General features: G+C 47.1%; 1 protein-coding gene across 1 annotated transcript in view; it reads right to left on the minus strand.

Moving 5' to 3' along the window:
• Positions 1 to 11366: 11366 nt before the first annotated feature.
• The window catches only part of BRCA1 (BRCA1 DNA repair associated), a 92796-nt gene continuing 90338 nt past the window's right edge, over positions 11367 to 13824 (minus strand). The window contains exon 21 of the mRNA XM_017867636.1: positions 11367 to 12906. Within this exon, the coding sequence (XP_017723125.1) occupies positions 12745 to 12906 (162 nt within the window). The 3' untranslated portion in view covers positions 11367 to 12744. The remainder of the gene's footprint in view (positions 12907 to 13824) is intronic.

Here is a 13824-nt window from a genome sequence, read left to right on the forward strand (position 1 = left end):
AGGTGGTTATGTCTTGTTCCCACACCTATCCTGGGCCTGAAGAGAGCTTTAGTGACTCCTCCAAAGATTGAGGTCCCTTGGTCTCCATTTTTCTGAACTCTTACTACTTTTTCTGCAGTCTCTGGGTGAGGACTTCATGTTGCCATAGTGACCCTCTCCCTGCTTCAGATGCACTCAGACTTGTCCTACAGGCTGAGGAAGGTGTGGGGGAAGGGGTCATGTTCTTGAGATGCCCAGTGGGGCAGGCACTCTTGGCACAGCTCTCTCCCCCGACTCCACATTCTCTTCCCCAGGAAAGGGTTTAGCGTTTTGTTCTCAGTTTGTTCTACACAAGGCAGCTCCTCTCCTGCTTCCTTCCTTTCAGCCGGGTTCTCAGATCTCCCTCCATCTGTCTGGTCAATCCCTTACTTGCTGTCCTCAAGGCTGTGAGTGAGGGTCAGAGAGTGGGGAGGCTCCAGGTCAGGAAGTGTGGGATGATTCCCGAGTAGCTACCCGCTAGCAGCCGAGAGACAAGAGAGTCATGTACACTAGTGCCCCTCCCCACAAGAAAATGCCTCTGCTATTGACTCCTAAATAACAGATGTCTGTCTGCATATTAATGAGATTGGACGAATAATTGGTGAGTTTTTCATTCAGTGTCAGAATGAACCGGGAGGCCTTATGTTCATGCACACAGACACCCACTCACCCCTGACTCTCCCCTTCCCCCACAGCACAATGAAACAGACACAGACGCCAGCAGGCTTGACCCATGAAGGGGAGGGGCAGACGGGGAACCACCGGGAGGGGTGTTAGCAGGAGGGAGACCCCCATGGTTGGTCTGGGTTGGTCAGGTTTCTCTCTTGATCACTGCCTCCCCATCTCCCCAGGGGCAAAAGCTTGCATTTGTGAGATTTCGCCACCCTGCAGAAGGGGCTCAGAGGAGGAGGGGCTCTGGTGGGAGGCAGTTGCTGCCTAGAGGAGAGTAACAAAACAGTGGTCTCCTTCAGCGACTTTGTGCCTCACTTGAGTCTGGAATCAATGAGCCCCTTACCCTGCGTTAGACCCTGTGCCAGGGTGTGAGATGGAAGAACAGAGGTTTTGGAGTCAGGTAACTACAATTTGCTAGCTGGGTGCCCTTGCACAAGTTACTTAACCTCTCTGAGCCTCACCCTTTTTGTCTCTAAGAACACCTACCTTGCAAGATTGAAAGGATGAAATGAGATAAAGTGTGTTATGTGTCTGTCTTAGTGACTGGTTTATAATAGGCCCCAACACATATTTTTGTGTCCCAACCTATCCCCAAAACAAACCAAGACACTTGCTAAATTGCTGCCTCTCATGCCAGACCCACCTTTGTTAGGGAAGGGGTTAATTAGAAGTCTAGTAATTATCCTAGCTGCCTGGAAACCAAGAGGAAAAGATACAGAGAGGAACAGAAACAGAGAAAAAGAAATAGACACAAGAGACAGAATGATGGAAACAAAGGCCCCGGGAACAGGAGACCACAGAGATGGGAATGGGAACATGGAGAAGGTATTGTGGGCAAACGAAGTGAACCTCAAATGACAGTTTAGAATCCAGGCCCGGTGCAGTGGCTCACACCTGTTATCCCAGCTATTCAGGAGGCTGAGGTGGGAGGATCATTTGAACCCAGGAGTTTGAGACCAGCCTGGGCAACATAGGGAAACACTGTTTCTAGAAAAAATAAAAGAAATAAAAATTAGCTAAGTGTGGTGGCACATACTTATAGTCCTAGCTACTCAGGAGGCTGCGGTGGGTGGATCACTTGAACCAGGAGTTTGAAGCTGTAGTGAGCAGTGATCACAACACTGCACTCCAACCTGGGTGACAGAGTGGAACCCCATCTCAAAACAAAACAAAACAAAAAAACAGTCCCAGTGCTGTGGCTCACACCTGTAATCCTAGCACTTTGGGAGGCCAAGGCTGGAGGATCACTTGAGCCCAGGAGTTCGAGACCAATGTGGGCAACACAGTGAGAGCTTGTCTCTATAAAAATTAGCCAGGTGTGGTGGCCCACAGAAAGTTGAGGTGGAGGGATCACTTGAGCCTGGGAGGTAGAGGTTGCAGTGAGCTGAGATTGTGCTACTGTACTACTTCAGCCTGCATGACCGAGCGAGACCTTGTCTCAAAGAAAAAGGATCCAGAGGTTAGAGTCTAAAATGCTTAGGTTTGCCATGTTCTTGCTGTTTGACCACAGCAAGTCTTACCCCCTCTCAGCACCTCAGTCTCTTCTTCTATAAAGTGAAGGGGTGATTTGCTCTCTAAGGTCCCTTCTCATTGTGTGAGAACAAGAGTCCCAGTGGCCTGGGAGCACAGGGGAGGGGACGCGGCTGCCCACCCTTCGACACTATTACCCATTGGTCATTTGTGCTCTGTCTCCTCTCTCCCTTGGTAAATGGATCTGCTGCGCCAGCAAACAACTGTCCATTGTGTCCTAATGAGGGACGAGCAGGGAAAACCAATCACTTATGATGCAAATGAGCCCACGGCTGCAGCCTCCTCACATTCACTGAGTGCTTCTCTTCTGCCCAGAGCCCAGCGCTGCCCCAGTTGGGCCTTTCTCCCTAGCCCCAGTTCCCATCTGGTCCTGGAGGAGGAGTGGGGAGGCCCAGACTGGCCTCCCCATTGTTGTTCATTGCACTCCCTGCAAGGAGTTTCAACCCTCAAATCCTCCGAGCCTGGCCCAGCTCCTCTCCCCACCCCAAAGGTGGCTCAGTTTGATTTTTTAAAAAAATCTATTGAAATTCACATAACATACAGTTAGCCATTTTAAAATATACAATTCAGGTGCATTTAGTGCATTCACAATGTTATGCAACCACCACCTCTGGACTCAGGTTTTATGCCCTCTGCCCATTCGATGCCCTACAGCCTTCAGCGGGACTGGGAAGCTGCTGAGGCCTCAGCAGAGCTGAGGACTAATGGAGGCTGGTGAATAGACTGAGAAAAGCCCAGAGCTGGCCTGAGGTGAAGAGGTGATCCCCACGCTTTAGGATGACGTTAGAAGGCTTAGGGTTTGGTGGGAGGGGGACGTCACTGCCTTAGCCAGCACAGACCTGTGGCCACATTGTAGAACATTATTTTATTTATTTATTTATTTTTTTGACATGGAGTTTTGCTCTTATTGCCTGGGCTTGAGTGTAATGGCATGATCTCAGCTCGCTGCTGTTATGTCCAGACCGTTTGTTCCCCGAAGAAGACCACCAAGGTCCGCCAGAGGTTCAAAGCCAACGCGGCAAGGATCTTTAATGCAAGTCGAACGTCTGGTCCCTCCCCGCTTCACAACCTACAGAAAGGGCCCGGACAATTGTGTGCCTTGCTTTTAAGCTCGGGGGAAACAGGCTTGTCAGGGTTACAGAGGAACAAGGCTTCTCTCTCAGCGCTACAGCATTACAATTGGTTTTACATGTTACACATGTTAAGCTTATGCTTAGCAGCCTCTCATTGGTTCCTGCGCTTTCACACAAACGGTTGTACTCAAGCTATGAGTGTTTGTGTCGGGCCCAGGACGTGGAAGGCATTGCTCAGGCTGTTGTCGTGGTTTGTTGCTCAGGCCCAGGCAAGTGGAGGCATATGGGGGGACTGATCGTGCTCACCGCTAGTGATCGGTGTTGAGGAATGTGTTCTTACAGACTAGCAACCTCTCAGCTCCGGGTTCAAGTTGCTCTCAATAGCCCTGCAGCCTTCCTGAGTAGTCTGGGATTACAGGTGGCCACCTCCACCGATGCCTGGTAAACTTTCTATTTTTTAGTAGAGATTGGGGTTTCACCATGTGACCAGGCTGGTCTATGAACTTCTGACCTTAGGATGATCTGGCCTCACCAAAGTGCTGGGATTACCGCATGAGCCACCGCGCCGGCCCAGACATCTCTGCATTCGTGAATTTCCATGGGAAGTTTTTTTTTCCATCTTAATTCTCAGGCATAGAAACCAGAAGTGGCTTCTGTACAGATTCTTGGTTTCCATAGCTTTGTCTCAGAGCGTTCTGTGGGCTTGGGGGATGATCCCGTCGGCAGGACCTTTCTGTCACTTTAAGCAGCTGCAGAAGGCCCTGAGACAGCCTCACAGTCCTTTGCCCCCTCCCAGGAAGAACCACTCCGCCACCTAGAACCTCAGGGACAAATCTATTGCCTTTCTCACCTAACATGTGGTACTAGCTTATTCCAGAGTCATATAGCCTAACAGCCTGGGAAGAGCTCCTAAGTTGACTTTTCTCTTGCTAATACAACTGTCATTTGATTTTATATACTTCTTTAATTGATTTTATTTTTGAGAATTGAGTCTCGCACTGTCGCCTCAATCTGAGCGCAGTCGGCCAGATCCTCAGATCACTTGCAAGCTCCGCCTTTGGGTCATCCGCCACATTTCTCCTGCCTCAGTCCATCACCGGTAGGCCCTGGACTATAGGCGCACCCCACCAGCGCCCGGTAGATTAGTTTGTATTTTCTTTATGCCTAGCATGACGTCGGGTTTCACCCCCGCGGTTAGCCAGGATTGGTCCTCGATCTCATTTCTGACCCCTTGTGTATCCAGCCGGTCGGCCTCTCCAAACGTCTGGGTTTAACAGTGCTTGAGCCACCCGCGCCGTCTGACTTTTTTTTTTTTTTTTTTCTTTTTTTGAGATGCAGTCTTGCTCTGCTCCCAGTCGCTAGAGTGGCAGTGGCGTGAGTCTCATGCAATTCTTGCAGCTGTTTCCCGGGTTCACGCCATTCTCCTGCCTCAGCCTCCCCAGCAGCTGGGACTACAGGTGCACGCTGCCATGCCTGGCTAATTTTTTATATTTGGTTTTATATGACTTTCAAGAGAAGATGGCAAACATCTGCTTACCTGTGTGTCTGTTACCTTGGATTCACCCTCTCTTCCCTCATCTAGGACGTGCAATAATGTTTTAAACACCCACCCACACACACACACACACACACACACGCCCTCTGGAATTAACCAGTGCCAACGGCTGCAGCACTGCAGAGAAAAACACTCTATAGTCACAAACTTCCCATTATCTTCCAGTGCATATCTCCGTTCAACTGGAGTCCAGTTAGTTGACTCTCTCCCAGACATAGCCCAGACAGCATAATGAGGGCATTTCCATCTGTGGCCTAATGAATAGGGACTCCTAGGCTAGTTATTTCCAGGTCTGCCACCAGCTCACTGAGTGACCTTTGACAAGGCCCTGGACCTGTTTTAGCACCTATAAAGTGCGGTTAGCAATTTTATCCTAGTGAAGTGGGAGAGATAATGGCTGGGCTAATGCTTTGAACCTGCAAATAAATCATCATGAACACCATAATTATTTCCCCAGTTATTGCAGCAGCAGTCTCTCTGTCTGCCTTGAATGTCCATCATGGCGAAGACCTTGCTGATGGATAGGGGAAAATGTTATTCTGTCTGGGTGGACATTGGTCTAATTATTTACAAAGGGGTAGTAGACTACATGATAGGCAAAAGAGAATCAAAGAGGCCGGGTGTGGTAGCTCACGCCTGTAATCCCAGCACTTTGGGAGGCCGAGGTGGATCACCTGAGGTCAGGAGTTCGAGACCAGCCTGGTCAATATGGTGAAACCCTGTCTCTACTAAAAATACAAAAATTAGCTGGCGTGGTGGCGGGCGCCTGTAATCCCAGCTACTCGGAAGGTTGAGACAGGGAGAATTGCTTGAACCCTGGAGGCAGAGGTTGCAGTGAGATTGCACCATTGCACTCCAGCCTGGGCAACAAGAGCGAAACTGTCTCAAAAAAAAAAAAAAAAAAGAGAAAATCCTTAGGTGTGGGTTTAGAAGGAGCCATTCTTGGACACTTAGATCCCTTATATTGTTTTTGGAGTAAGTCAGGATCATAGAAAAATGGGCAAAAGGCATTAAAGATAATTAGCATTCCAGACCATGGCTAGTTTTCCAAAGGTCTTGAGAGTGGAACCAGTAGTTGGATAAGCCCTTCAATGTACTGAGTCCATTCATTCATCCTTTACTTCATTCATTCAGGAAAAACTCACTGGGTGCCTAACAAAGTATCTGCTAGTTACAGAACTGGGTTATATCAAAGATAAAATAATTATGGTCATAAGAGATTATAAGGACCTTCTAGTCAAATAGAGCACAAAATACGCACACAAATAACTTCAACTGAATAAAGTGTCACAAATAAAGCAAAACTTCTGGAGTATTCTAAGTGGGGAGAGATTCTGGCCTAGAAAACCCAGGGAAGGCTCTGTAGGGGTGAGGGGGCAGGATTGGGGCCTGTGGAGATGGCAGATCAGGACTTGCCTAGTAGAACATAGAGTATGAGCAAACTTTATGGGTTCCTATATTTGGTGGCCAGGGTGCCTAAAAAGGAGCAGCGGGTAAGGAATTGGAAAGGTTGAGTTTGGGCTTGGGATGGAAGGTCTGGGGAGATTGGGTGGGGACAAAGGGTCAGAGATATGTATCCTTTCAGGACTCTCTTGTCTTTTCTTATCTCTCTGGATCAGGTGCTCCTTCCTCCAATTCTAGCAGCTGGAGGCTCTCACCTAGGCCTGTGGAATCTCCAGCGTTCGTTTTCAACTGGCTAAATCTTACTCAAGGCCCAAGGCCCAAGGCCCAGTTGAGAGGCCTCCACCAGAAGTCTCCCACAACAGGCAGAGCCTGGCCCCACCACATGGCCCCAAAAGAACTTTTACACCAGAATTCTGCAAGTTTTCTTTGGCTTTCTTTTCTTGCCTCACTCATTGGATAGTAACCAATTTGAAGGTCAGAAATGGAGTTTTTCACCCTGTTTTCCATAGCTACACACATACACGCACACACAGACACACGCATGCCCATACAGAATACCACAGAACTGGGCACAAAGTGTCCCCTCAATCATTAACCTTATTGTTATTCACCGCCTCCCAGGACTGGTTCCCAGTGTAATGCGCTGGAAAGAGCACAGGGCTTCAGCCTCACACAAATCTTTGTTTGAATCTGGCCCTCTCCTTTTGTTGTGTGACCTTGGGTAAGTTGCTTGACCTCTCAAAGCTTCATTTTCCTCATTTGTATGTGGGGAATAGTGCGTGGCACTTAGTAGAAGTGTGGCAAATGATAGTCATTAATGATTATTGTTGTTGCTGCTGAGAGCCAGCAAGATCAGATGGTCTACAGGATCCAGGGCTGGGTTTTCATTTTCCTTCCCTTTTAATTCAGTTGTCTTCTTCTCCCATCTGCCTGCTCTGTGTCTTTTCTGTTACTGTCTATGGGTCGGCCTGCATCTCCCTCCAGGCTGGCTTTCCCTTCTCTCCTCAGAGAGCTCAGCTGTTGCTGACTCTCACAGGGTATGGGTGTCTGTGCCTTGCGCACCATTAGTCAATAAATTACAAAATCATTTGTTTTATTTGTTCTTGTTACCTTGAGGGCTGTCTGAAATTGCCTTTCTTTTGAAAGCCACATTTGCGTATCTCTATGCTGGAGTCAAAGGCTGCAGCTGTGGTTTCAATACAATTTAAATATTAATAAAACCTCCTAAACCTTTAGCTGTTTTTTAAAAAAGCAGTCTTGCCCTTCTGCTCCTAGATTGCTAATATAATTTACTCTTTGTCCCTTGCATTGTACAGCAGTCCCCCCTTATCTGCGGGGGATATGTTCCAAGACCACAAGTGGATGCCTGAACCCTCAGATAGTACCAAACCCTGTATATATGATGTTTTTCCCTATACATTCATACCTATGATAAAATTTAATTTATAAATTGGGCACAGTAAGAGATTAACAACAATAACTAATAAAATAGAACAAGTCAAACAATACTCAGAATGGTGTACAATTTAAAACGTATGACTTGTTTCTGGAATTTTCCTTTTAATATTTTTGGACCATGGTTGACCATAAGTAACTGAAATCAAAACCATGGATAAGTGGGGGGACTACTGTCTTTGCTTAAAGGGCCTTTTTGAAGTTAACTGAAGTCAGCTGTTGCAACCATGTAGCGAACCACTTACCAGCCCACAAACCTTATTTATCCTTAACAAGCCCAAGATTCACTACAGACAAAAGAATAGACCACAGGTAACATTTATATACCAATTAGCAGCCCCTTACACTAAGCCATTTGTTCTCAAACTTGAGCCTGTTGCAGAATCACAGGTTGCTGGCCCCACCTGTCTGGGATTCACTGAGTCTGGGAATTTGCATATCTAACAAATTCCTAGGTGATGGTGTTGCCCCCTCACACTCCTATCAAGGGATCATGCTTTGAGAACCTTACACTGAACTGTAATGTTAAGCTGTCACATATCATTTTGAGGTTTTTTTTTTTTTTTTGAGATGGAGTCTCGCTCTGTCGCCCAGGTTGGAGTGCAGTGGCCGGATCTCAGCTCACTGCAAGCTCTGCCTCCCAGGTTCACACCATTCTCCTGCCTCAGCCTCCAGAGTAGCTGGGATTACAGGTGCCCGCCACCTCGCCCGGCTGATTTTTTTTTTTGCATTTTTAGTAGAGACGGGGTTTCACCGTGTTAGCCAGGATGGTCTTGATCTCCTGACCTCGTGATCCGCCCGTCTCGGCCTCCCAAAGTGCTGGGATTACAGGCTTGAGCCACCGTGCCCGGCCCATTTTGAGTTCTTGAAACCATGTCTCCACAGTTCATATTCCCCAGCCACCAGAGTCGGGGGGATGTCTCTAGATCTCGGTTCCTTCTAGTCCCTTAAACAATTGCTTACATTCTCCTGGTCCTCCAGACATTCAGGATCAGCTCCCTCTACACCTCCCCAATCCCTGCTCTCCATGGGAGCTGTTTCTAGTTTTCCTTAATTTTCTATTTGGCCAGATTAGTTTCTTTAATTTTCTCCTTGTTATAGGCAGAGTTACCGGGTGTTCAAGAGTACCAGGCATCACTATAGTGGAGGGGGCTGCCGGCTCAGCCATTTTCCAGTAGTCTTTGATAAGTGAGCCCCCACATTCCCTGGGTAGCTGGCCCCATTCTCTGGGGCTTCTTTGCGTAAATCTGCAGCTCTCCCTCATCCTGCCATTCTGTGTGCCGTCTGCCTCTGGGGCTGACCTTATCTGCTCCTCGCAGCCTTCAGAGGACACATTCTGGGCAGCTTGGCTCCTTCCGCTCCAACTACCCCAACACTGATTCCTTTCTTTTTCTCCTGCATGTTTTTGAGGCGATACTTTGTTGATGATTCTGGTTGCATTTTTTAGGAGGGACATAATCTGCCAGAGCTCTTCTCTAGGCCCCCTCCCTGTGCCTGCATGATAATCCTTTCTCCTTCCTTTCCAGCTTCTTTGTAGAAGTTTGTTTTGTAAAATGAGATAAAGGCAGTACAGGAACCAGTTCCAAGTGCTGCTGTGCCCAGAGAGGGCTAGAGATTGTGGGGTGGAAAAGTGGGAGGACATCTTAAAGTCAGAGGTCAAAGGAATGTGAATTAACTCCATCCTCAGGTAGGACTCTATTTTTTTTTTTTTTTTTTAGTGAGACAGAGATTTACTCTTGTTGCAAAGGCTGGAGTGCAATGGCACAATCTCGGCTCACCGCATCCTCCGCCTCCCAGTTCAAGAGATTCTCCTGCCTCAGCGTCCCAAGTAGCTGGCGTTACAGGCAAGTGTCACCATGCTCGGCTAATTTTGTATTTTTAGTAGAGACGGGGTTTCACCATATTGCCCAGGCTGATCTCGAACTCCTGAACTCAGGTGATCCGCCCGCCTCGGCCTCCCAAAGTGCTGGGATTATAGGCGTGAGCCACTGCACCTGGCCCCTCAGGTAGACTCTTAACCTGGGCCAGGCATCATGAGGTCAGGGCCTGAACTTGACTTTTGGGAAAGGTTATGCAGAACTTGAAACAGATGGGGTGTATATTTGTTGGGAGACCTTAGAGACAATTACAGAAAACTTTAATGTATTTTAGTCATCTTTGCTTTCACTCACTATTCCTGAAAAGGGAGGCTGTATTAGATGGATACCGCTTTTCCTATTAACCCCAAAGTGATGGGGTCAGAAGGCTGACGCCTGGCTTAGCCTCAAGGCCCAGTAGCACTTCTGCTTGCTTCCTGCCTGACTTTACTGCTAACACAGAGACTCATCAACTCGCTGGTAGGTAGACAGGGAGCTGGCATGGGCCCTAGGGAAGTCAAGCTGTAGGTGAGGATGAACTGGAAGGCTTTGACAACTAAGATACAGTCATAAGCTGGAAGGCCCGAGAGAAGTGGAAATAGTAGCCATGATCCACTCCTGTAAGACACTTTGCCTGACATGGGGCTGCTTTTATTATCTCCTACCATGGCCCAAAAAGGAAGTGAGTGCGAGTTCCCCTCAAAATCTAGTTCTCTCCCCACATTCCCTTAAGGCTTGAACCTTCTGTCCCAGGGTCCAGTGACAGAGGCAGATGGAAAGCTGATGATGGGAACAGAAAGGTGGCTTTGGATCTTCATGTAGTCATTTATTAGCTGTGCAAATCTGAGTAAAATCTTACAATCAAGGAACTTGAGATTCAACTCCCATTTTTCCAATGAGGTAACAAATACCCACTTCATAGGGCTATGATAAAGACTGATATAAAATGTAATATTGGCAGTTAGCTCCATTTTCCCTATCTTCCTTCACTGTCTCCAGCAAATACAGCAGGACTGAATTGTGTGATGACTTCATTCTCTTTGCTCAAAAAGGGTTCCAATCTCTGAGCAGTGTGAGGACCAGGAAATAATGATAGAGAATGTCATCTGTGGATTAAGCATGGTAAATACAAGTGGTAGGCAGAATTCTAAAGATGTCTTCCCTTGATTGCTGTCTTCTGGTTATTCAATCCAACACTAATCTAGGTACTGCTGTGAAGGGACTTTGCAGGTATGGCTAAGGCTATGGACCTTAAGATATGAAGATCACTTTGGATTACCAGGTGGGTGCAATCTAATCACTTGAGTCCTTAGAAACAGAGACATGTCTCTGGCAGGAGTTAGAAAGATGCAGCAGTCAGCAAGATTCAGTGTGAGAAAAACTTGACCACCCATTGCTGGTTTTGAAGATGGAGGCAGACGGACCAGAAGCCTAGGAATGTGGGGAACCTCAAGAAGCTGAGAATGATGCCCAGCCGACAGCCGGTGGGAAACAGGGATCTTAGTTCTAAAACTGCAAGGACTTATTCCCAGAGCCTCTAGAAGGGAAAACGCCCTGCAAACACCTTTATTTTGGCCTCATGAAACCTGAAACAAAGAAACAGTTGAGCCACCTCAGACTTCTGACCTTGCAACAATTTGTTTTGGTAGCAACAGGAAATACAAAAGGTATTTAAGCTGCCTCAATAAATCCTAAGAGGTAGATACTATCATCACCCCCATTTTACAGAGCAGGAGACTGAAGCACAGTGAAAAGGCTCTGAGATAGTCAGTTGGTCTAAGTCTCAAGAACAGTCATTCATGGTGGAAGTGTTTGCTACCAAGTTTATTTGCAGTGTTAACAGCACAATATTTACAACACGTATTTTGTACAATCAAGTCTTCACTGCCCTTGCACACTGGGGGGCGGCTAGGGAAGACCTAGTCCTTCCACCAGCTATAAACAGTCTGGATAATGAGTTTATGAAAAACACTTTTTCTTCCTTCAGCAAGCAAAGTTATTTATGAAGCTGTGTGGTTCAGCAATAGGGAGCAAAGGGAAAAAAATTACCTCAAAGAAAGCAACAGCTTCCTTCCTGGTAGGATCTGTCATTTTATAGACATGAAATATTTATGCCAGAGGTCTTATATTTTAAGAGGAATGGGTTATATACCAGAGCTACAACAATAAACATTTTACTTATTACTAATGAGGAATTAGAAGACTGTCTTTGGAAACCGGTTCTTGAAAATCTTCTGCTGTTTTAGAACACATTCTTTAGAAATCTAGCAAATATACTTCAGACTTTTAGAAATCTCTTCTAGTTTCATATTCCTTTTTTTTTTTTTGAGTCACAGTCTCACTGTGTCACCCAGGCTGGAGTGCCGTGATATGATCTTGGCTCACTGTAACCACTCCACCTCCCGGGCTCAAGCGATTCTTCTGCTTCAGCCACCTGAGTAGCTGGGATTACAGGTGTCCACCACCATGCCTGGCTAATTTATGTACTTTTAGTAGAGATGGGGTTTCACCATGTTGGCCAGGGTGGTTTTGAACTCCTGACCTCCAGTGATCCACCTGCCTCACCCTCCCAAAGTGCAGGGATTACAGGCATGAGCCACCATGCCCAGCCTTCAAGTTTCATTTTCATTTCTAATAACTACCTCAGAATTTCCTCCCCAGTGTTCCTCTCCAACATTTGAGAACTACCCAAGGACTATTCTGATTTTAAGTCACATAATCCATCCCAAGCACTCTCCTTCTATTGAAGGGTCTGACTCTCTGCCTTTGTGAACACAGGGTTTTAGAGAAGCAAATTTAGGGAAATCAGCTGTTCTCTTGAGGCCAAGCCACTTTGTGCTACCAGCCCTAAGCCAACAGCCCAAATAGAAAGAATAGGGCTGATAAATAATGAATCAGCATCTTGCTCAATTGGTGGCGTTTAAATGGTCTAAAATCTTCTCAGGTGAAAAATTACCAAAATTTTGTGCTCATGGCAGATTTCAAAGGGAGACTTGAAGCAGAAAATCTTTAAGGGACCCTTGCATAGCCAGAAGTCCTTTTCAGGCTGATGTACATAAAATATTTAGTAGCCAGGACAGTTGAAGGACTGAAGAGTGAGAGGAGCTCCCAGGGCCTGGAAAGGCCACTTCGTAAGCTCATTCTTGGGGTCCTGTGGCTCTGTACCTGTGGCTGGCTGCTATCAGTAGTGGCTGTGGGGGATCTGGGGTATCAGGTAGGCGTCCAGCTCCTGGCACTGGTAGAGTGCTACACTGTCCAACACCCACTCTCGGGTCACCACAGGTGCCTCACACATCTGCCCAATTGCTAGAGACAGAGAACACAAGCACAGATTAGTGTCAATTCATTCTCCTGGACCAGGTTCTAATCAATAGACTCCAGGGTCCTGGTTGTGTGAGTTCTTAGGATTAATGAGGTAGAAGCCAACTACTTTTTTTTTTTTGAGACGGAGTCGTGCTCTATCATCCAGGCTGGAGTGCAATGGCGCAATCTTGGCTCATTCAACCTCCACCTCCCGGGTTCAAGCAGTTCTCCTGTCTCCACCTCCCGAGTAGCTGGAATTACAGGCACACACCACCACACCTGGCTAATTTTTGCATTTTTAGTAGAGACGGGGTTTCACGATGTTGGCTGGGCTGGGCTTGAACTCCTTACCTCAGGTGATTCACCCGCCTTGGTCTCCCAAAGTACTGGGATTACAGGCGTGAGCCACTACGCCTGGCCTTTTTTTTTTGAGACAGAGTCTTGCTTCTGTTGCTCAGCCTGGAGTGCAATGGCACGATCTCAACTCACTGTAACCTCCACCTCCCAGGTTCAAGCGATTCTCCTGCCTCAGCCTCCCAAGTAGCAGGGATTACAGGTGCCTGCCACCACTCCAGGATAATTATATTTTTCTTTTTTTTTTTGAGATGGAGTCTCGCTCTGTCACTCAGGTTGGATTGTGATGGTGCAGTCTCAGCTCACTGCAACCTCCACCTCCCGGGTTCAAGCGATTCTCCTGCCTCAGTCTCCCAAGTAACTGGGACTACAAGTGCGTGCCACCATGCCTGGCTAATTTTTTTTAGTATTTTTAGTAGAGATGGGGTTTCGCCATGTTGGCCAGGCTGGTCTCAAACTCCTGATGTCAGGTGATCCTGAGGCAGAAGAATCACTTGAACCCAGGAGGTGGAGGTTGCAGTGAGCCAAGACTGGGCCACTGCACACCAGCCTGCTGTGTGACAGAGTGAGACTCCACCTCAAAAAAAAAAAAAAAAAAAAAAAA

The sequence above is a fragment of the Rhinopithecus bieti genome, unplaced genomic scaffold, assembly GCF_001698545.2.
Source record: "Rhinopithecus bieti isolate Rb0 unplaced genomic scaffold, ASM169854v2 scaffold_4544, whole genome shotgun sequence".
Lineage (NCBI taxonomy): Eukaryota > Metazoa > Chordata > Mammalia > Primates > Cercopithecidae > Rhinopithecus > Rhinopithecus bieti.